This window comes from Rhinatrema bivittatum, chromosome 7 (assembly GCF_901001135.1).
Source record: "Rhinatrema bivittatum chromosome 7, aRhiBiv1.1, whole genome shotgun sequence".
Classification (NCBI taxonomy): Eukaryota; Metazoa; Chordata; class Amphibia; order Gymnophiona; family Rhinatrematidae; genus Rhinatrema; species Rhinatrema bivittatum.
In genome coordinates this window covers 103,531,580-103,555,554 of record NC_042621.1, presented here as the reverse complement: position 1 = coordinate 103,555,554, position 23,975 = coordinate 103,531,580, and the positions used below count along the sequence as shown (strand labels likewise).

The 23,975-nt window shown below is 43.5% G+C and overlaps 1 protein-coding gene across 1 annotated transcript in view; it reads left to right on the top strand.

Moving 5' to 3' along the window:
* The window catches only part of LOC115096169 (F-actin-uncapping protein LRRC16A-like), a 73,157-nt gene that overhangs the window by 24,259 nt on the left and 24,923 nt on the right, over positions 1–23,975 (top strand). The window contains exon 5 of the mRNA XM_029610681.1: positions 7,701–7,822. Coding sequence (XP_029466541.1) covers positions 7,701–7,822 — 122 coding nt within the window. The remainder of the gene's footprint in view (positions 1–7,700; positions 7,823–23,975) is intronic.

The window sequence follows — 23,975 nt, the reverse complement described above, 5'->3', positions numbered from 1 at the left end:
CCTTCCAGCCCTCGGGCTTGTGAGGTGGTGTGGGGGAAACCACTACAAACTGGGCAAGTTTTCTGTGGAGGGGAGAAGCAAAAAAAAAAAAAAAAATGCAGGGGAGAAAAGTATAAAAACCCTACTGATTTCAAACTATTCTTCCCTCAAAAGAATATTTGAATTCTGTGAGTTTAAACAGTGGGGGGAACAAAGCATATTCCTCTGTCCTTAAACAGTGTCTCCCAATTCCTCATGAAGTCAAATAGCCTTGGGCATTTGTTACATCTTCTGTGCATTGCATGATAAGGTCTGAGGTCCCTGTTCATTTTATCCTCTACTGCTAGGGTCTTGTCTAGCCTCGCTATTTTCATAGCATCGGCCCGCACAAAGTAGTCTGTGTTCAGAGATGTGCTGCCAATCTCTTATCAAAGGGCTCTTGCCAGCTACACTCCACTCCTGGAAAGACACCTAAAGGGTCCGAAATTCGATAGTGTAATCATTCAGAGTCCGTTGACCTTGCTGCAGACGTAGAAGACTGGTACTAGCTACAGCCTGCCTCCCTGGGCCATCAAATGTCCGAAGAAAGACAGTCACGAAACGTGATAACTCTTGAAGAAGAGAGTCCGAACGCTTCCACAAGGGAGATGCCCATGTCAGAGCCTTGCCTTCCAAACGAGAGAGAATGAAGGTAACCTTCATGAGTTCATCCTGGAAGATGGAAGGCTGTAGGACAAATTGCATATAGCACTGATTAATAAACCCTCTGCAAAGACGAGAATTCCTTTTAAAGCAGGGTGGAGCAGTTAGGGCCAGCAGAGTCCTAGTGGGCGAGGGTGCAGATGGTGAGCTGGCTGGTGCAGGTGTTGGTGCTGTAGTCCCAGCGTGGGTATCCAGTCGTGCATGGAGATGCTTGATGGAGGAGGCCAGTGCCTCTAGGAACCGCTGCTGTTCCTGGATCTTCAAAGCCAGGCTCGGAATGGCCTGGAGGGTGGAAGGCTCCGCTGAGTCCATGGCCTTGGCAACTTGTTGCGCTGGTGGTGGACCCTTGGCCCTACAGGTCCCCACCATTGGGAGGCAGAGCTAACTAGGAGATGGAGGCCAACTGGAGCTTTGCCAATACCAGCCCTCATTCCCCACAGGTTGAGCCCTTGGGTGCCGGGGCCAGCTGGTCTTAGGCAGGCCTCCGTGTGATGACTCCCAGTAGCTGAGACACAAGGATTGCTGAGGACCAGCAGAGTTATCAGGGGATAAGTGTAGGTCCGGACGAGGCAAGGATTCAGAGACCTGGATGCCAACAGGAACAGGGCAAAGACAAGGTGGCCAAGGTAGAAGAAGGCTGAAGCCTCAGAGGCCAAGTCCAGGGAGATACCGAAGGCGTGATCAAAGACAGGACAGGCGACTGAGCAAGAGTCAGAGCCAGAGAATCAATCCAGAGCATAGTCCAATGTTGCAAGGGTCAAAGCCAGAGAATCAATCCTGAGCGTGGTCCAGTGTAGCAAGGGTCAAAGCCAGAGAATCAATCCTGAGCGTGGTCCAACGAGACAAGGAAGGGACCAAGGTACGGGTCAGGAGCAGGAACCAGGAACGGAGTCAGGAGCAGGAACCAGGAACGATGGGCAACGAGCACACGAACCAACGTGGAGATCTGTTGCCAAGGCAAGGAACTAGTGGCAGAGCCCTGCCTTATATACCAGGGCCCGATGATGTGCTCCCATTTCGCGGCCCCTTAAAGGAATGGGAGGCGTGCGCCTAAGCCAGGGCCCACAGGAGGCCGGATGATGGCGTCTCCTCGTGGCCCACGCGGGGAGACCCGCCGGGAGCTGAGGAGGTCCGAGGAGACAGTAGGTGCTCGGGGGCGCAGGCGGCTGCCCACAGCCTGAGCGAGGATGGTTTGGGTCCAGGAGCAGCGCTGCAAGGGTGAGTAGGCCCGGCCGCAGGCCTACCGTGGACGGGGCATGCAACAATCTCCATCTTCTGGTAGTTCCTCCTTGCAAATTAATCCCTTAGATAATCTTACAGCTCTGATTCAGGATTCTCAAATTGAAATTTCAGGTCATGCAACCTTACTTTGTTGTCTTTGCCCTTGAATCTGATAAAATTTGGAGGACGAAAATGTTTTTTCGTGTTACTGATAAAAGTTTCCTAGGTCAGTATTTTGCTATTTTTCCTGATGTTGCTAGAGCTACCCAATTAAGAAGAAAAGCCTCTCCACTTAAGACAACAAGTAATAGATTTAGGTGCAGCATTTCTTCTTCAATTTCCATGTAAGTGTATTGTTAAACTTGGTACTTCTAAGTAAATGTTTTTTGATCCTGACCAGTTGGAAGGCTTCTTGCAAAAAAGGGAAAGACCCCCGATTGTACCTCCTTAGTAGGCTATCCTTTTGGTCTCTGTGTTAAACAGGAGGATAAATTGTAAACTGATGAGCTCTTTCTTTTATTTTGTTTCTTTATGTTTCAGTCCCCCCTTCTTGTGGTCTCACTAGACAATACTTTTTTTTTTTCTTTCTTTTTTTGTATATCGTTTATATGCTTGATTGTCATATTTCTTTAATGTTAGTAATATGACTGTAATTTGTTTAAAATTTTGAAAATAAAGTAAAAAAAAAAAAAAAGCCTTGAAGGTTAAGCAACCGAGTTTGAAAATGATACAAGCAGATATAGGCAACCAATGAAGTGCTTGAAGAAGTGGTGTGTCATGGTCATATTTTCTTTTACCAAAAATCAGTTTGGCTACAGTGTTTTGAATAACTTGTAGCCTTCTGATTTTAGTTTTACATAGGCTATAAAATAAGAGCATTTCAGTAATCTAGGCAACTGATAATAAGAGAATGGTGAATAGTCTAGTCCAAGGTCGCCCTAGTGTAAAAAAAGAAGGTCTCAGCCATTGTATGAAATGTAAGAAGAAATACCAAAGTCTTTGAACACTGTGAAATATGAGTGGAAAGTCTTAAAGAAGAATCAATGCACACTCATAAGGAAATAACTTATCTAATCTGAATGGGATTCCCATCCATAACTGGAGGAGGAAGAGTATGTATAGAATGCTTGTCAGTGAACCTTACAGCCTCAGACTTATTAGGGTTCACTTTACATTTAGGTTGTCTGAGTCAATTTGCAATTTCAGACAAGTAAGAACATAAGAACATAAGAAAATGCCATACTGGGTCAGACCAAGGGTCTATCAAGCCCAGCATACTGTTTCCAACAGTGGCCAATCCAGGCCATAAGAACCTGGCAAGTACCCAAAAACGAAGTCCATTCCATGTAACCATTGCTAATGGCAGTGGCTATTCTCTAAGTGAACTTAATAGCAGGTAATGGACTTCTCCTCCAAGAACTTATCCAATCCTTTTTTAAACACAGCTATACTAACTGCACTAACCACATCCTCTGGCAACAAATTCCAGAGTTTAATTGTGCGTTGAGTGAAAAAGAACTTTCTCTGATTAGTTTTAAATGTGATAATGCTAACTTCATGGAGTGCCCCCTAGTCTTTCTACTATCCGACAGAGTAAATAACCGATTCACATCTACCTGTTCTAGACCTCTCATGATTTTAAACACCTCTATCATATCCCCCCTCAGTCGTCTCTTCTCCAAGCTGAAAAGTCCTAACCTCTTTAGTCTTTCCTCATAGGGGAGTTGTTCCATTCCCCTTATCATTTTGGTAGCCCTTCTCTGTACCTTCTCCATCGCAATTATATCTTTTTTGAGATGTGGCGACCAGAATTGTACACAGTATTCAAGGTGCGGTCTCACCATGGAGCGATACAGAGGCATTATGACATTAGTAGAGGTCAATATTCAAAGCTGGATGTTTAAGTAACATAGCCAGATATAACTTATCTAACTAAGGGGGTCATTTTCTAAGCCTAGAGCAAGATAAACATTGAAGAGGGTTGTGACAAAATTTATCCTTGTGGAACTTCACAAATTGTTGAGCGCCCCAGCCAAATCCGTACTGCGGCCGGCCCTGCTCGGCTCGCTATCCCTTCCACCAGCTCCGGGCACTCCTCCTCCACTGCCGCAGCCATTTCGCAGCATCCCTGGCTCCCCTGCTCGCAGTCTCCCATGCAGGCCTCACAGCGGAGCTCCTGTTGGGGCTCCACGTCATTGACGTCCTCGGCCCTGCCCCAGGCACGCGCGCGGCCGACTTGCAGTCCTTTAAAGGGCCAATGGCGGGAAAATCCGCGGGGGCACCTCCTGATGATGTTACTTAGGCCGGATACATAAGGCAAGGTCCTGCTTCCTGTTCCTCACCTTGGCAATCGGGTCAACCCTCCGGTATAGTTTGTTTGCCTGCTCAAGCATCTCCTGTTCCAGCGTCTCCTGTTCCTTCGTCTCTCCATTCCCTGGTAATACCCTTCAGACTGATCTCACGGTACTGACCTTTGCTTGTTCATGACCACGTCTGACCGCTGCCTGGAACCGACCTCTGCCTGTCTACTGACCACATCTGACCGCTGCCTGGAACTTGACCTTTGCCTGATCTGACTACGCCCGGATTGACTACTGGTACTGATCCCTGCTTTGGCTGACCATTCTGGCTGATACTTTGGCCTTGATCCTCTCTATCCACTCGGACACTCTTTTCTGGCCTCCTGTGATTCCTGGACCTGCTTGCTTGGACATTGACTGTGCACCCTTGTTTGTAGTGGGCACTCCCCTGTGCTTCTTCTCTAGGAGACCCTGCGAGGCCCACCTAAGACCAGGCAGCTCGGGTACCCAAGGGCTCAACCTGTGGAAACCCCAGGTTGCTATTGGCGAAGCTCCAGCTAGCCTCTGTCTCCTCCTGTGCTCCGCCTCCTGGTGGCAGGTGCTCTCTGGGTCCGACCAGAGGGCCGTACCAATCCTGCACCAGGCCAAGGGTCCACCTCCAGCGCAACACAAACCAGTTGACTAGCCTCAAAAGTGGTATGGTTCCAGTGTACTAGATGTTTCCTATCCTCCAAAAATATTTACACCAATTTAATGATTTATGATGAATTCCAATATCAAATAACAATTGAAGAGAAGTTGATGGTCTACTGTATCAAATGCAGCGCTCATGTCAAGACAAGCATTATTTTTCCCTGATCCAAGCTTAGACTGATGTCAGTTTTAAGAGCAGTAAGTGTGGTTTCTAGACAGAAACCTTTACAATAACCTAATTGTTTTGGGTGCAAGTTGTGTCTGAACTTTCTTTTCTGTGATCTTGGATAAAATAGGGAGATTTCATATTGGACCATAGTTATTTGGACAATCAGGATCCTGATGTTTTTTTTTTTCAATATGGTCACACTTGTGCAACTTTGAGTGTTTGAGATAGTAAAACTGAGTCAAGGCTGGTATTGATGATAGCGAATAAAAAAGGAAAGAGACCAGAAGCACGGTTTTTAAGTAGCGCAAGCTGCAGAAGGTCACATAAGGATGAAGTAGTATGAATTTGTTTAAACACTGACTGAAGACTGACTGCAGTAACTTTATTGAATGCAGAAAGCTTGCTTGTTGGAAATGTATCATCAGTAGAAGATGGTAAAACTAGTGTATTGTGAGAGGATTCTTGAGTAAGAACTGGGTCAGACCAAGGGTCCATCAAGCCCAGTATCCTGTTTCCAACAGTGGCCAATCCAGGTCACAAGTACCTGGCAAGTACCCCAAAATTAAATAGATCTCAAGCTACTGTTGCTTATGAATTACAGTAATCGTTTATGGATTTTTCCTCTAGAAACTTATTCAAAGCTTTTTTAAACCCAGTTACACTAACTGTTGTAACCATATCCTCTGGCAATAAATTCCAGAGCTTAACTAAGTGCTGACAGAAAAATAATTTTCTTTGATTTGTTTTAAATAAGCTACTTGCTAACTTCATGGAGTGCCCCCTAGTCCTTCTATTATCTGACAGAGTAAATAACCGATTCACATTAACTTGTTCAAATCTTTTTATGATTTTGTAGACGTCTATCATATCCCCCCTCAGTCGTCTCTTCTCCAAACTGAACAGCCCTAATATCTTTAGCCTTTCCTCATAGGGCAGATGTTCCATGCCCCTTATTTTGGTTGCCCTTCTGGTCAAGATCTGCTGTTATGGTGTTCATTTTAGCATCAAAAGCAATAACAAAATCCATAGATAAAAGTTGATCAATATTGAAATCAGATATTAACCTATACCTTGCCTGGTCTATGTGAAGCTTTATCAAGGATTTTCTTATAGAAAGTCCTTTTGGCTTGTTTGATAGGAAGCAAATAATGGTTTATTTTGGTCATAACTTCCTCCAGTCACAGAGTTTGAGTCCTTAAGATGTGGTGAAGTTGGTACTACCCAACTTGTGAGACCCGGATTGGGTCCATGCTGATAGGCCTGGACCCAATCCCTACAGGCTGGGATTAAGAAAGAAGCTTCACCTATACCAGCCCCTTTCCCCACAGGCTGAACCCTTGGGTTCGAAGTCCAGCAGGATAGGAGAAAGACCCCAGCTAAGTGAGCAGTCCAAGGGTCTGTGTAGGCAGTGGTCAGACAGCGTAGATATTCAGGGAAGGGTTGAGGCAGTTTATGGTCACTCGGTATCGGTATCCAGGCAAGCAACAAGGCAGGCGGCAGTCTGTCAGTATTGGTATCCAGGCAAGGGTCAAGGCAGGGGATGGTCATGCAGAGTTGGAAGTGAGGCAAGAGTCAGAGCATTGAGAGGGCAGTCAGAGGAGAGCAGGGAAACAGAGAAGGAAGGGGAGATGTAGAGGACTGGGAAGACAAGAGAAGGTAAGGCAAAAACTGGAAAAAAGCAGGAGCAGAGGCAAGGCAGCTACTGGAACAAGGCAGGATTTAAGTAGCCGTGAACAGATGACGCAGGAGGCCCTGCTGCTGATGCGTCAGATTGAGGCAGCATTGGTGTTTAAATCTTTGGGTTGGCTGACATCATCAAGAGGCACCAGGTAGCTGATTCTGGTTCTTGGACCCTTTAAAGGAGTGAGCTATATGCTTACCTAAGGACAAGCTACAGGAGGAGTCAGCATTGGAGGAGATGGCTTTGCAAAGAAGTGAAAGGTGTGCTAGAACTCAATTAGGCACACACCTGCTCTTGCTTTGCGCTCTGAGGGTCAATGCCTTTTAGATGTTCCTTCTCCTAATGCTCTTTCTATTCATGGTCCTACCCTATGGAACTCTCTTCCTAAGAATATACAATTGACTAAGAACCCCAAGCACTTCAAACAATTATTAATGACACATCTTTTTGGCTAGCATGTCCTGATATTTTGCGTCTTTAAATGTACACTGATCCATACACTTATATTTTATACCTCTGTAATATGGCCACTCCTGCAACCAGAGTATGTGATTAGAATTCATGCCTATTTATATCAACTTATGTAGACTTCAGTATTGTTTTGTTCATGTTATTTTGTTTTAACTATTGTGTGTGATTTTTTTGTACCCTGCCCCAAACTATTAAATAAAAAACAAAATAGGTGGGCCTTAAAATCCTTGTACACCAGCAGATTCTCTGTTTCGCAATTCCTTTCTCATAGGAGTTTCCTTGCTATAATAAGAAAGATGTGGGAGCTGGATAGGAAGGGTTACATCTTCTGGGCCTGCATTTGTCACTCTGAGGACTCCATTATAAGGTTTTGAAGCACTCCCTCCACCCCTCCAATTCTCTGCCTCAGTACTCAGTAACCCTAATTACTTGATAGTTTTAAAACTGTAAATAATGTTACTTACTTTAAATCTTTCCTTCTCAGGTTGTGATAGAAACGGATAATTCTGACTACTCCTTCAGACTCATGTCTCTAGAGGATTTGGAACAAGTGGTTATCCATGTCACTACTTCAATTAAAAAAGTCTTTCCAGACTCTTCACCCGGGTGAGGATATGTTTTGCATGTATTTCTTTTTAGGATTTATTGAAAATGTTCGATCCGGGATGATCAACCTTTAGCTCGGGAGCCACATTTGGCACTTTCATGTGCAAAATGTGGCTCTTGTCCTCCTCTCCCCATGTCAACTGGGCAGCAATGTGGAGGACAGAAAAAGAGAGACTGGAGCAGGGAATATGTACAGCATAACAGAGCAGGGAAGAGCCATTCAGCTTCTGCCCTTCCCCTCCTGCCTCACAGTGCTGCTTGTTGCTTTGGAAATAGGAGGGGGATAGAGCAGGGAGCAGAGGATTTTCTCTGGTGTTCCCTGCTCTGCCCTTCTCCTCCTGTCTGCAACCAGTAGAACTGAATGACAGGAAGCGAGGGGACAAGGCTGGAGCTGACAGGACAGCAGAAAAGAACCAGTCAGAGCCTGATCTAGGCCTCCCATCCATGTCCACCCTCCACCCTACCTGATGTCTGGAATAGAAGGCTCTTTGCTATGCTGCCCAGAAGACAGGAGTTGGAGAGGACAATGTCCTTGTCCCAGCAGATCATTGTGCTCCCAGCTAACAGCAGAGAGGGAGGAAGGAGTCATTTGGAGCTCCAGTCTGTCCCAAATGATTTGTGGGAAGGGAAATGATGGGAATGCAGGGGATGTGTTTGTGAAGGGGGGGGGGGGGTTTGAAGTACAAAAAAGGATCAATGCTTTGAGGAGAGGACAATGCAAGAGGGGGTGAACACATCTGTGGGGAGTGGTTTGCAAGGGAGTGAATGCTGGAAGAGTTGATGAGGGAGATGAATATTGGGAAAATGTGAGGAGAGGGTGAATATCATATCCAGGTAGTCAGCAATGGATATCAGGCTGTTCAGTACCTAGTTTAATTTAGAACTCTGTGTATAATTCTGGAGACCCCACCTTCAAAAGGATATAAAGTAGTTGAAGTTGGTCCAAAGGACAGCTGCTAAAATGGTCAGTGTTCTTTGTTCTAAAGCATAAGAACATAAGAACATGTCATACTGGGTCAGATCAAGGGTCCATCAAGCTCAGCATCCTGTTTCCAACAGTGGCCAATCCAGGCCATAAGAACCTGGCAAGTACCCAAAAACTAAGTCTATTCCATGTTACCGTTGCTAGTAATAGCAGTGGCTATTTTTGAAGTCAACTTAATTAATAGCAGGTAATGGACTTCTCCTCCAAGAACTTATCCAATCCTTTTATAAACACCGATATACTAACTGCACTAACCACATCCTCTGGCAACAAAATCCAGAGTTTAATTGTGTGTTGAGTGAAGAAGAACTTTCTCCGATTAGTTTTAAATGTGCCCCATGCTAACTTCATGGAGTGCCCCCTAGTCCTTCTACTATTCGAAAGAGTAAATAACCGATTCACATCTACCCGTTCTAGACCTCTCATGATTTTAAACATCTCTATCATATCCCCCCTCAGTCGTCTCTTCTCCAAGCTGAAAAGTCCTAACCTCTTTAGTCTTTTCCTCATAGGGGAGCTGTTCCATTCCCCTTATCATTTTGGTCTCCCTTCTCTGTACCTTCTCTATCGCAATTATATCTTTTTTGAGATGCGGTGACCAGAATTGTACACAATATTCAAGGTAGGGTCTCACCATGGAGCAATACAGAGGCATTATGACATTTTCCGTTTTATTCACCATTCCCTTTCTAATAATTCCCAACATTCTGTTTGCTTTTTTGACTGCCGCAGCACATTGAACCGACGATTTCAATGTGTTATCCACTATGATGCTTAGATCTCTTTCTTGGGTGGTAGCACCTAATATGAAACCTAACATTGTGTAACTATAGCATGGCTTATTTTTCCCTATATGTGTCACCTTGCACTTATCCACATTAAATTTCATCTGCCATTTCGATGCCCAATTTTCCAGTCTCACAAGGTCTTCCTGCAGTTTATCACAATCTGCTTGTGATTTAACTACTCTGAACAATTTTGTATCATCTGCAAATTTGATTACCTCACTCCTCGTATTTCTTTCCAGATCATTTATAAATATATTGAAAAGTAAGGGTCCCAATACAGAACCCTGAGGCACTCCACTGCCCACTCCCTTCCACTGAGAAAATTGTCCATTTAATCCTACTCTCTGTTTCCTGTCTTTTAGCCAGTTTGTAATCCACGAAAGGACATCGCCACCTATTCCATGACTTTTTACTTTTCCTAGAAGCATATGACAGACTTAATTTAAACACATATATCCTAGAGCAGGGCTTCCTAGATTTTTAGCCAATGTGACCCATTTTAGCCCTTGCAAATTCACATGATCCCCAGACAACAAACAAAACAAATTTGCAGGGAATAAGTTCCCCTCCAACAATGACTCCACGCTCATTCTCACCCTCTCCATACTCCAGCTGTGCCCCTCTCTCAATCTCCATGTTCTCCAGAGGACCCCCCCCCTCTCTTTACCTCCTCCCCTCTTACATCCTCCAGCTCCTCTCACCCCATACAGCTCTTTATACATCCCTCTAGCTGATTCTGTCTCACCCCAAGCCCTTCTTATAACCTTCAACTGATCAACTCCATTTCATTCCATCTTTGCCCTCACCACCTCCCAATTACCTCATCTCCCATACCCTGTGCCTTACACTTCACAACCTCATCTCTTCCCCTCCAATCCTTCTTATATCCATCAATCAATCTTCTGTCATTCCTCATCTCTTAACCTTCACAGCCAACCCTCTCCCCACCCCCTTCCCTTCTCCAGCTGATCCACATTCTGAAACTCCCCCTGACAGCTGATGCAACTCTCAAATCCCTCCTACATCTGACCCCACCCTCCTTCAAACATCCTCCTGCCCAGGGACAGCAGCAACGTTTTCCTAGCTGGTAGGAAGAAAGGACAGGCTGATGACAGGCGCATCATTTTTCTCTTGGGAAGTTCAGTAGTTAGTAAGGAGAGAGGAGCAATGGCAATCACACAAACCCATGCACAATCAGCCCTCCCCTCCTTTCATGGCTGGTCCCAAGCCTGACAGTGATCTGCAAGCAGCAACAGCATTAGTAATGCAAGTCAGCATGGGGTCTGTGAGCCAGTGCAGGCTCACAGGCCCTGTAGTGGTCCTAATCCTTCCTCATGCAGGGCTTCCTGTTACCACAGAAACTCATGCAAGGGCAGGACCACTGCAGGGCCTTTGATTGCTTGCTGGCTTTCAGGCCCCATGCTGTCTTCCACTACTAATGCTGCTGATACCTAAATAAAATGCTGCTATGTGGGGCATTTGCAACCCAAGCTGAAGGTTTTGTGACCCCCATTTGGGAAGACCTGCCCTAAAGGACAATGGAGATATGATAGAGACATTTAAATACCTCCAAGGATTCCAAGCACAGGAGTTGAGTCTCTTTCAATGGAAAGAAGGCTCTAGAATGGGTAACGGGATGAGGGTGAAAGGAGGTAGACTCAGGAGTAATCTTAGGAAATATTTCTTTACAGAGAGGGTAGTGGATGCACAGAACAGCCTTCCAGTGGTCATAATGTAATAAAATTGGACATAATCACTGCAGGGCGAAAAACTTAGGAAAACAATTGCAGTAGCATTTAACTATAAAAAGGGAGACTATGAAAAAATGAGGAAATTTGTTAGAAAAAAACTAAAAGGAGCAATCCATGAGGTTAAAAACTCGCCGAAGGTATGGACACTATTTAAAATCGCCATTCTTGAGGCCCAGACAAAATGTATTCCATGCATTAAAAAGGTTGAAGGAAAACCAAACTGCTGTTGGCGTGGTTTAATAGTGAGGTGAAAGAGGCAATTAAAGTCAAAAGGACATCATTCAAAAAATGGAAAGAAGACCCAAACGAGAAAAGTAGGGAAGAGCATAAGCACTGGCAAAGTAATTAGGAAGGAATATGAAAAGAAGCTTTCCATAAAGATATAAACTAGTAATAAAACCTTTCTCAAGTACATTAGAAGCAAAAAGCCTGTGAGGGAATCAGTTGGGCCGCTAGTTGACCGAGAGATAAAAGGGAGGTCAGGGAGGGCAAGGAAATAGCAGAAAAACTAAATAAATTCTTTGCCTCTATTTTTGTGAAGAGGATGCTGATCAAACCCACACAGGAAATGTTTTTAATGGTGATGACTGAGTGACTAGATGGAATCATGGTGGGTCTGATATTCAAAGTGCATTCAGTGCTATTTAGCGGGATCTGTACTTGGACCAGTGCTTTTTAATATATTTATAAATGATCTGGAAAGGGGTACAATGAGTGTGGTGATCAAATTTGCAGATGACACAAAATTATTCAGAGCAGTTCAATCACAAGCGAATTGTGATAAAATGGAGAAGGACCTTGCAAGACTGGAAGACTGGGCGTCCATATGGCAGATGAAATATAATACAAGGTGATGCATATAAGGAAAAATATCCAGTGCTATGGTTGCACAATGTTAGGTTCTATTTTGGGTGTTAGTTGATATTACATTGAAATCATCGACTCAGTTTGCTATGGCAGTCAAAAAAAGCAAACAGAATGTTAGTAATTATTAGGAAGGGAATGGCAAATAATACGGTGGATGTCATAATTCCTCCATGGTTAGCCCGCACCTTGAATACTGTGTGCAACTCTGGTTGCTGCATCTCAAAAAAGATATAGTTCCACTGGAGAAAGTACAGAGAAGGGCGACCAAAATGATTAAGGGCATGTAATGGCTCTCCAGGGGTGGAGTGAGTTAGCTGTAGAGCTTATATGGCTAACTACTGATATTCAGAGTTAGCCATATAAGTATACATGTAAGTTTAGACACCCCACAGAGCAGGTCTAAACTTAGCTGGGTAGACTTATCCGGTGAAGTGCGTATATATACTTATATATTCAGTGGCTTCACTGTGCTGCTAAATATACATTGTAACTTAGCCGGATAAGTTCTAACCAGCTAACTTACTTATATAGCCAGCTTTGAATATCTACCCTGGTGAAACTGGAAGACGGAATAACTCAGATTGACAGACTAAAGAATAACAAATTACTAGGACCAGATGGCATTCACCTCAGAGTTCTGAAGGAACTAAAAAATGAAATTACAGACCTTTTTTCTTGTGATTTACAACCTATCATTTAAAATAGCCACAGTACCAGAAGACTGGAAGGTGGCCAATATAACGCCAATTTTTTAAAAGGGCTCCAGGGTGAAACAGAAAACTATAGACCAGTGAGCCTGATGGGCAAAATGGTAGAAGCTATTCTTAAAACCCAAATTACTGACCACATAAATAGACATGGTTTAATGGGGGAGAATCAACATGGTTTTTTCAAAGAGATGTCTTGCCTTACCAGTTGACTAGTTTTTTTTTGTGGGTGTAAATAAACATGCAGGTAAAAGTGAGTCGATTGATAATAGTGTGTATGAATTTTCAGAAGGCATTTGACAAAGTCCCTCATGAGAGACTCCTCAGGAAATTTTGAGGTCATGGGATCGGAGGCAATGTCCAATTGTGGATTGGTAACTGGATAAAAGGCCAGAAACAGAGGGTAGGACTAAATGGTTAGTTTTCCAAATGGAGAAAGGTCGTTAATGGAGTGCCCCAGGGGTCTATATTGAAACCTATGCTATTTAACATATTCATAAATAATCTGGAGAAAGGAATGACAAGTGAGGTGACCGAATTTGCAGATGCCACAAAATTGTTTTGAGTTGTTAAAATGGCAGTAGATTGTAAAGAACTGCAGAAGGACCTTGTGTGACTAGGAGACTGAGCTTCTAAATGGCAGATAGAATTTAATGTGGACATGTACAAAGTAGAGGTGTGCATTCGTTTTTGATGTATTGGCAATCCACAATGTATATGTCCCTATTTGTTGTATTCGTGGGGGTCACGAAATGTATGGTGAACCCCCACGAATACAACGTATCTAACGAATAAACCCCCCATCCTCCTGACCCCCCCAAGACTTATCAAAAGTCCCTGGTGGTCCAGCAGGGGTCCTGGAGCGATCTCCTGCACTTGGGCTGTCGGCTGCTGGTATTCAAAATGGCGTTGATAGCCTTTGTCCTCACTATGTCACAGGGGCCGACCAATGGCACCGGTAGCCCCTGTGACATAGTAAGGGCAAAGGCTATCGGCACCATTTTGAATACCGGCAACCAACAGCCCAAGTGCAGGAGATTGCGCCAGGAACCCCCCACTGGACCACCAGGGACTTTTGGTAAGTCTTGGGGGGGGTCAGGAGGGTGGGGGGTTGTAGTTAATTAAATTTAAAGGGTTGGGATGGGGGGTTTTTTTGGGAAACGAATACATATGTAACTAATGAACGGATCGGGGTCCCCAGAGAACGGATGCAAAGGATTTGGCTCCCCACAAATACGAATACCGAATGGGACGAATCCATCCCTAATACAAAGTAATGCACATAGGGAAAAATAATCCACGATTCTGGGTTCCATGTTAGGAGTCACCACCCATGAAAAAGTCCATGTGGACAATACCATGAAATCTTCGCTCAGTGTGCTGCAATAGTCAAATAGGTAAATAGAATGTTGGGAATTATTTGAAAGGAATAGAGAGCGAAAATTAGAATATCATAATGCCTTTGTATAGATTCATGGTGTGACTTCCCCATTTTAAAAAAGACATAGCGGACATAGAAAAGGTACAGAGAAGGGTGAAGAAAATAAGAGGGATGGAAAAGCTCTCTTATGGAGACAGGCTAAACAGATTAGGGCTCTTTAGCGTGGACAAAAAATTAGAGGATATGATTGAAATTTATAAAACACTGAATGGGGTAGAAAAGGTAAATAAGGAACAGATATTTCCTCTTTCAGACGACACTAGGACTAGGGGACACACCATTAAACTAGCAACCAGCAGATTTAAAACAAATCATAGGAAGTATTTTTTTTCACTCAGCACATAAGCTCTGAAATCTGTTGTCAGAGGACATGGTCTAAGCAATGAACATAGTGGGGTTCAAAAGAAGATTGGACAAGTTCCTGAAAGAAATGTCCATACACAGTTATTAGCCAGGTAGGTTTGGTAAAACCAGCACTTATCTCTGGGAGTGAGATACAAGAAATAGATCAACTATTGAGGATCTGATGGGTACTTGTGACCAGGGCTGGCCACTGTCGGAAACAGAATGCTGGGCTCGATGGACCTTGATCTGACCTAGCATAACACTTACGTTCTTATGAATTCAAGAAAGCATGGAATCAACACAGGGGGATCTCTGAGGGAGTGATGGGAATTGTAAAGCTAAATTAATTGGGCAGATGGGCAGACTATATGGGCTCTATGGTCTTTTTCTGCTATCATGTTTCCATGTTTCTAATACGGAGAGTGAGAGAGGGCGAGGAAAGGGAATTGCATGAGAACCATGTGGAAGGAGGATTGTTTGTGAAATAATGTGAGGGAGTAGAGTGGGCACGTGAGAGCTAGGAATGGGGGTAGAACAACTGGGGGACGGGCAGTAGAGAGGTGTGATAAAGCCAGAGGGGGAGGATATGTGTGAGAGAAAGCCAGGGGTGGTGGTGAAGGAGGGGATGAGGGAATGATGGTCGATGGAGCCATAGGTAGCGAAGGATGGAGAACTAAGGGGGCGAGAGAGAGGGCAACAGTCCCAGAAATGGGGATGTGGGGAGATGGGGGAGGAAGATAGCAATTCAGAGGTATGATGGGTGTAGAGGGAGCCAGAGATATGGTGATGGGGAAGGGTTTGAGAGCAAGACATTCAGTGCTGTGATGAAGTGGGGATAGTCATGAGAGCCAAAAGGAGTAATGGTGAATGGTATATGAGAGAGCCAGAGAAGCTACTGGGGGGAAAGGGAGAGGGAGGGTTTAGTCAAGGAGCGACATAGACAGGAGAATGGAGTCAGAGGGTGGGGAATTTTATATTGTTGCTGAGAGACAGACTCTTAAGGTAAGGATGGGGGGATTGATAGAGATGGGTGAGAACAGAGTTGGAGAATTGAGAGAGAGAGTGCTGGAAGCAGGGTGAGAGAATTAAGAGAGATGGGGGAAATTGAGAGAAACTGATGAGAACAGAATTAAGAATTGAGAGAGAGAGACACTGATGGGAAAAATTAGAAAGATTGGTGGTGGACAGTGACTGGTGGCAGATAGGATGAGTGTTTGAGAGAGATTGAAACTGGTGGAAAAAGGATGGGACTGGATTGAGAGAGGACCAATAGGGACAGGTGGGGAAATGAAAGAAATTGGTTGGAAAATTGAGAGATACCGGTGGGTTCAGGGTAGGATTGAGAGAGACTGCTAGGGATAGGATTGGAGGACTGAGAGACTGGTCAGGATAAGGTGAGGGAATTGAGAGACTGGTAGGGAAAGGATAGGGGGCTACTGATAGAGTACTTGTAGTGATAAGGGGGAAGGAGAGTCTCCAAAAATGACCAGTTCCTCCCTCCCCCGCTCCTCAAAGGATCCCTTTCCCTATTCCCACCCTTCTTTCTGAAAACGTGAGACATTTGGTACTGTGCATCCTGGTTCCTTGGCTCATAGTGTATGAAAGGTTGGCCACCCCTGTGTTAGATTGTTTGCTTTTCTTTGTTTGGTAGTGAGAAGGGGGCACGGTTGTGCACTTCTTTCATCCCAGCATTTAGAACTCAGAAGGAAAAAGCAATAGCCTTAGAGGAATATCACAAAAAAGGTGGTATATATCCTGTGGTCTTTCTGTATAGCACCCAGCAGTATGAATGCCAGCCTGCTCCATAAATCTGGGTTTTAACACCATTGCATGTATAGGTTTCAAATACTACCCTTATAAAAATATTGGAACTACAAGTCCTTAGATGCAGAATGGTAAACTAGGATAGACTCGTTTTCTTCTTTCTGAGCTGGAGCTCGTTGGCAAACCTACTCAACGCTGGCCAGGCCTATTGGAGTAGCAGTGACAGGAAACTAGTGCATGCTAGGATAGGATGCTTATTCTTAATCTCCAGCCCCTTGATCTGTTCTTCTGTATTTTTGGAGCTGCCATTCACACCCAAAGCACCTCACCAGTACTTGCTGAGATGCAACCCTTTTTTATTGAAAAAAAATAATTGCTGGACCTCTCTTGTATATGTATTGTTATTTTCCTTGTGCATAGAAATTCTCTTAGAGTTTTCCAGGGAAACCCACAGAAAATCACTTGTACCTAAATATAATCTGCCTTGAAGTGTCGTGAAAGGCAGAATCTAAATAAAAATAAAATCACTCTTTAAAAGTGCAGAAATTCATGCTTACAATAGATCATTTTGTGATCAGATTTGTATTTCATAAAATAACCTTAGATCTCCCCGTATCACTCTGTTTCAGGAACATAAAGTTTACATTCCCCACAGGAAGCTCTCCTAGCAGCACCCCAGTAGGTACTCTTAATTTTCCCATATTTCACCCACCCCATATCTCAAAGAGAGAGGAACCACACTCCCAGACTCCTCTTCAAGTTTAACTCCAGTCTCAGCCTTCTGTGAAGGAATGGGGGTCAGTCCTTTACAACTCTTCATACACTCAGTCTTCTCCCTTGCTGTGCCATACCAAAATTCACATCCAAAAAGGACATGCAATTTCTTTTCCCAGAATTACTCACGACTCCATTGGACCCCCAGTCTCCCCTTGGTTTCTACACTTCTCCGTTCCCATAGCATTTAAGGACCTCTTGGGGCACCCTTCATGTCAGAATCACCCCAGGCTCCTGTTTCTCCTGTTCCTTTTCCTCAAAGGGAGGAACCGCCACTGCATCACTCCAGCTTCTGATCATTTCTTCGGGAGGAACAAAAAAAAAAAACCTCCCTCTTCATTCCATGGCTGCAAGCCTCTTCCCCTGAGGGGGAGAACCCCCTGCGGGGCCCCCCACCCTCTGGAAGGGTACCTGAGCCTACCAGCCCTTAGGCTGGCCACTCCAGGCCACTATATCCTGGAGGTCCCTTCCTATGTTTAAAATCATGAGAGGTCTAGAACGGGTAGATGTGAATTGGTTAATCACTCTTTCGGATAATAGAAAGACTAGGGGGCACTCCATGAAGTTAGCATGGGACACATTTAAAACTAATCGGAGAAAGTTCTTTTTTACTCAACGCACAATTAAACTCTGGAATTTGTTGCCAGAGGATGTGGTTAGTGCAGTTAGTATATCGGTGTTTAAAAAAGGATTGGATAAGTTCTTGGAGGAGAAGTCCATTACCTGCTATTAAGTTCACTTAGAGAATAGCCTCTGCCATTAGCAATGGTAACATGGGATAGACTTAGTTTTTGGGTACTTGCCAGGTTCTTGTGGCCTGGATTGGCCACTGTTGGAAGCAGGATGCTGGGCTTGATGGACCCTTGGTCTGACCCAGTATGGCATGTTCTTATGTTCTTATACTGGCCCCTTACCTAAAGGGCAGGAACGAAAGGGCAACCTTCTGCTAAATCCTTCCCCTTTTATACCTTCCGCTCAACCCTTTTCCACCAATCACACACACTGGGTTCTTGAGGCGATACCCGCTACCCCTTAAAACAAACCGCATTAACATGTCATGTTATAATGCTCATTTCTTTAAAAATGATATCCGGTGATCATTTGCTAATACTGCATATCCAAACATTTCCCAAAAGTCAACCATGATAAATCCCAAGTCTCCCCCCACCCAGAACTAGAAACTAAAAAGATGGTCAAATTCAGAAGTCTCTCCACGACAATACATACTAAGTAGATAAAGTTTACAGTATACAGCATCTAATAATAGTAACATATAGTAAATAAAGGAAAACAACAAATATCTATCAATCAGAAGGAGCATATCCCCCAAGATCTAACATTATAGAACACTTACATATTTGCATATCATCACCTTTCCTAACCCACATGAAAGATACTGTAGCCAGTGGCTACAGTTGAAGGCTTATTTACTTTTAAGTGACTGCTTGCCCTTTAAGAATTTGAAACACTAGGTTATTTTGGACCAATTTTTTTCCACACAATGTGGTGGGGTACCACATTGTGAGGAAGCTAGCTGGTCTAGTGGGGAGAGAGGGACGCAGACAGAGGCGATAGGCCTGAACTGGTGTACATTGCCCTGAATGAACTTCATCAATGACAGCAAAAGAAGTGGTGGTGACAGTTCTGCTGGGCCACTGCACATGGCGGCTCACAGAAGCAGTAATGGCAATGGGTGATCTGCATTGCTGGTTGTGGATTTCCTCAGCCAATGCATAAATAAACCATGATTGGCTAGAATTTTATGTTTTAGGAGAGTGGGCACAGTGGTCAGCCAGTGTTTGTTTATATAAGAGTGAAGGAATCTGGAGAACGTTTGGGACCAGGATTTTGCCATGCCACTGGGCACAAATATACATAGGAGTAAAGGAATTTGAATAAAATTAATAGGAATGTTGAAGTATTAATAAGGAAGATGATGTTGATAATGTGGCTGGGAAAGGTAACATGATTTCATGCAGTGATGTATTATGACATCTACTTGTTGAAGTGGGTCATATGTGTAATCTCCTTTGACCAAGGCCTAATTTAGCTTTATCCATGGTTGTTTCCCCTGGTCAAAAAACATTTAACATGGAGAGAATCTATAAAATTCTCAGTTGTGTAATGCTGATGGATCATTTTCTGTTTTGGTTTTTTGTCTGGTTAGAGCATTTTTTAGGAGAGGGCAGTTGCTAGTGTGAAAAAAGCCTCTGTGATGAGTAACTGAAAGCTTGTCAGTTTGTTTTGGGCAACATGCCAGAAAAGGCTTCTATAATTGTTCCTTTGTTAAGGTCTGAGGTGCAAGTAGATTTTAGTAGGATCAGGAGGGAGTCTCTGCCTTGGTCAGCATGAAGGTAGATGTTAACAGGACAGATTCTGTTCCATGGCCTTTTCTGAAGCCAGGTTGGTAAGGGCGGAGAATGCTGTCCTCTTCTAGGAAGTCTAGGAATTGAAAGTAGACCACTTTCTCCATCAGTTTGGATAGGAAGGGAAGGCTGGAGGCTGAGCAATAGTGATTGATTGTTCTGGGGTTGGTACCTGGTTTCTTCAAAATGGGTTTGATCACAGCATTTTTTTTTTTAAAGTGAGACAGGGAGACAGCCTTATATAAAGATGGTGTTGATTATGATGGTTAGCCAGGGGACTAGGCCTTGTTTCCAGTTGCAGATGCATTTGGGAGGTATGGGGTCTTAAGGGCAAGGGGACTGATTGATTCTGTGAAGGATCTTCTCTGCATCTGGGAGAGACTTTCCTGAAATCAGATGTGGTCTGGCTGGGGTTGGAAGAGAAGTGTCTGGAGTACTTTTGTTGCATGGGCCTGTGGGAGGTGAAATGGGGGGAGGAGTGGTGACAAAGGTGGAGTGGATAGCTTGAATTTTTGAATAAAAGTATGTGGTGACGTAATCTTCTGAGCGGCCCTCCATGGTGGTACTAGCTGCCATGGAGCTGAGTCTGGAAAGTGTCTTCACTAGTTGGAATACTATCTCTGAGTAATTCTTTGCTAGTTCGAGTTTGAAGAGAGTCTATTTTTCGTGAGCCAAATGGTGGGATTTCTTTTGCTAGCTGATGGAATTGTTGCTTGAGGAGTTTTAGACTATCATTGAATCAAGGGGAGGTCTGACTGGATTGGGTATGAGGGGGCTAGGTGGCGATGACTATAGTGATTTTATTATTTGATTGTTTGACAAGGCGATCTGCTGGCCTTCATGTACTTGCTATTTTTGGTAGGTTAAACATCTTGCTGTTGCTGTCACTACTAATAGACATATTCCTGGTAGGAGGTCTGAGATCAGGAATATAAAGGCTTTTTTTCTGTAGTAGATAGCATAACCCAAGCAGAGGTCTGACCAGGAGGTAGGATCCATCATTATTGTATTAGCATCTATGTAGATGCTGAGGGAGGGGAATATCAAATCTAGAGTGTGGGCACTGATTATTTGAGTGAGGCCCAGATCTTCTCTCTTTCATTGAAAGATGATAACATTACCTTTGGGAGCTGCCTCTGCATGTAAGTTGATGTTTCCTAGAAAGAAGAAGTTTTTGGTAGAGGTAGCAAGGTCATATGAGTTCTGAAAGTTGGAGAAAGGAATCCGGCTGATTATCTGATGGGCAGTAGGTTAGGACAAGTTTAGGTCTTTCATCATCTTGGAATTTCAAGACAAGCCAGTTTGACTTCCATGCTTGCTTTGTTGTGACCAGGTCAAATGCCAAGAATTAGTGGGAGATGACAACTACTGTCCCCTCCCCACTTCCCCACATCCCCACCTGCAACCCATTGACCATGATGCATCTTGTAACCTGGCAGGCATTGCTGGATAAGAGTGACAATATCTCCTTCCCCCATCCAGGTCTCTATGATATAGAGGATGAGGAGTTTAATACATATAACATTTTGTTTCAGAAATGTCATAATATCTGCAAAATATTTAGTCTGTAATGTGGGAGGCAGACTGCAAAAAAAAAAATAAAATCAAGAAATACAAACATTTATAAATTAAAAGAAATCCATAGGACATTGACTGAAGGTAATCTCTGAAATAGCTGACTGGCTGAGTGAATGGCTGGCTAGGCTGAATTAGGATGTTTCCCTGTAGTATACACCATACAAAAGTAATTTAAATTCTGATGTCAACTTATAACAGTGATACAAACTCCCTCTATTACTAGGCACTATGTGAAATAATGCCAAACTCTTTATAAAAAAAAAAAAAAGACAAAACCACTTGGAAGCTTTCTAGCAAACCTGCTCTATCAAAACAGCATTAACTCTCAGAAACAAAAAAGCAACAACCCTATCTATAAAAATGCAGCACTGTAAATATTACACTAGACATCTCCTATTTGGAAAAGAGAATAAGCAGGACTGCTGCAGATCCTTACACAAACTGCATGCTAGCACAGTGGTAGGCAACTCTGGTCTTGGCGTGCCACAAACAGGCCTGGTTATCAAGATATCCATAATGAATATGCATGAGGCAGTGCATGCAAATATTATTTGCTTCAGTGTTTACAAATGAAGATGTTGGGGAGATCGCCGTTAAGAGACAGTTTTCAAGGGTGATGATTCAGATGAATGGAACCAAATGATGGTGAACCTGGAAGTTGTAGTAATTGGCAAACTGAAGAGTAGTAAATCGCCCGGACCAGATGGCATACACCCAGGGTTCTCAAAGAACTAAAAAATGAAATGTATAACTATCATTAGATCGTCCATTGTATCTGAAGATTTGAAAGGTGGCCAATGTAACCCCGAGATTTAAAAAGGGCTCTAGGGGTGATCCAGGAAACTACAGACTGGTAAACCTGACTTCGGTGCCGGGAAAAATCATGGAAACTATTCTAAAGAACAAAATCAAGGAACATATAGATAGATATGATTTAATGGGGAAACAGCCAGCATGGATTTACCCAAGGGAAGTCTTGCCTCACAAATCTTCTACATTTTTTTAAGGGGTTAATAAACACGTGGATAAAGGTGAGCCAGTAGATGTAGTGTATTTGGATTTTCAGAAGGCATTTGACAAAGTTCTCCATGAGAGGCTTCTAAGAAATTAAAAAAGTCATGGGACAGGAAGCAATGTACTTTTGTGAATTGCAAATTGGTTAAAAAACAGGAAACAGAGAATAGGATTAAATGGTCAGTTTTCTCAGTGGAGAAAGGTAAACAAACAGTGGAGTGCCTCAGGGATCTGAAAGTTGGACCAGTGCTTTTTAATATATTTATAAATGATCTGGAAAGGGGAATGCTGAGTGAGATGATCGAATTTGCAGAAAACACAAAATTATTTAGAGGAGTTAAATCACAAGAGGATAGTGATAAATTGCAGAAGGACCTTGCGAGACATCCAAATGGCAGATGAAATTTAATGTGGAGGTGTGCAAGGTGATGCATATAGGGAAAAATAACCCATTCTGTAGTTAGAAGATGTTAGGTTTCATGTTATAAATTAGCACCCAGGAAAAATATTTAGGAGTCATAATGGACAATACATTGAAATTATTGCCTCAGTATGCGGAAGCGGTCAAAAAGCAAACAGAATGTTAGGAATTATTAGGAAGGGAATGGTGAATGAAACAGAGAATGTCATTATGTATCTGTATCACTTCATGGTGAGACTGCAACTTGAGTACTGTGTTCAGTTCTGGTTGCCACATCTCAAAAAAGATATAGATGCACTGGAGAAAGGTATAGAGAAGGGCGATCAAAATGATAAAGGGGATAGAACAGCTCCCCTATGAGGAAAGGCTGAAGAGCTTAGGGCTGTTCAGCTTGGAGAAGAGACGGCTGAGGGGTCCGGCGCCTCCTCTCCTCACTGCTGATCCCATGATGCATGAGATCAGGAGAGGAAACGCTAACTTACAAGATTTGAATATGCTCAAGGTGCTGGTACAGTAGTTTGGCTGCTGTGTTAGTCCACTTGAATATTTAGAAATAAAAACATAAAATAAATGTATAAAGTGATTCTTTTTTTATTGGACTAATACATTTCTTGACTAGCTTTTAAGAGCTAATACTCTCTTCTTCGAGTCAGAATTCAAATGAGCAAAAGATGACAATTCCAGGAGATATAAAGTAGTGTGGTTGCGATAAGTGAATCGTGCTGATGCAGTCAGTGTCAGAGTGGTTGGTCTGGTGGGAAGTGCTCCCACCACCCAGGTAAAACTAAGGGAGGGGAGGCAGAAGGGAAGAAGGTGTGGGGGGATGGATGATGGGGAAAGTCCTTTCCCCAGGTCAAATGACCATGTTCTCAGCATAAATAATCCTGGATCCTCCTGCAATTAAGTTTTAAAATCCCACATTACAGGTCACCATTCATGATAGGTTGGCAGGGATCAAGGCTCACGAGTAGCCTCAGACCTCCCTTGCCTTGGACAGAAGTGGTATTCATAGCCATGGGGCGTAGAGAGAGAGAAGACAACAGCCTAAACTGTCCATAATCCAGGGGTTTTAACAGACAGACATATGGAGAGATGAGAAGGCAGTAACCATCTGTACTACCCAGAGTGCAGGAGTTGTGACCAGCAGGTGTATAAAGGGTAAGGAGATGGTAACAATCTGCACTAGCCATAGATCAGTAGAGGCAGCCATGCAGTCTTGGAGGAGGAAGTCTGTCCTCTTGATAAGTCAGAATTTCTCTCCTGTGCATGGGTTTGGAAGCTTAGTTAAATGATTTGAGATTTTTTTGTACCACTTCTGCATTCTAACCCCTCACCTCCGGTCTTATATTCTG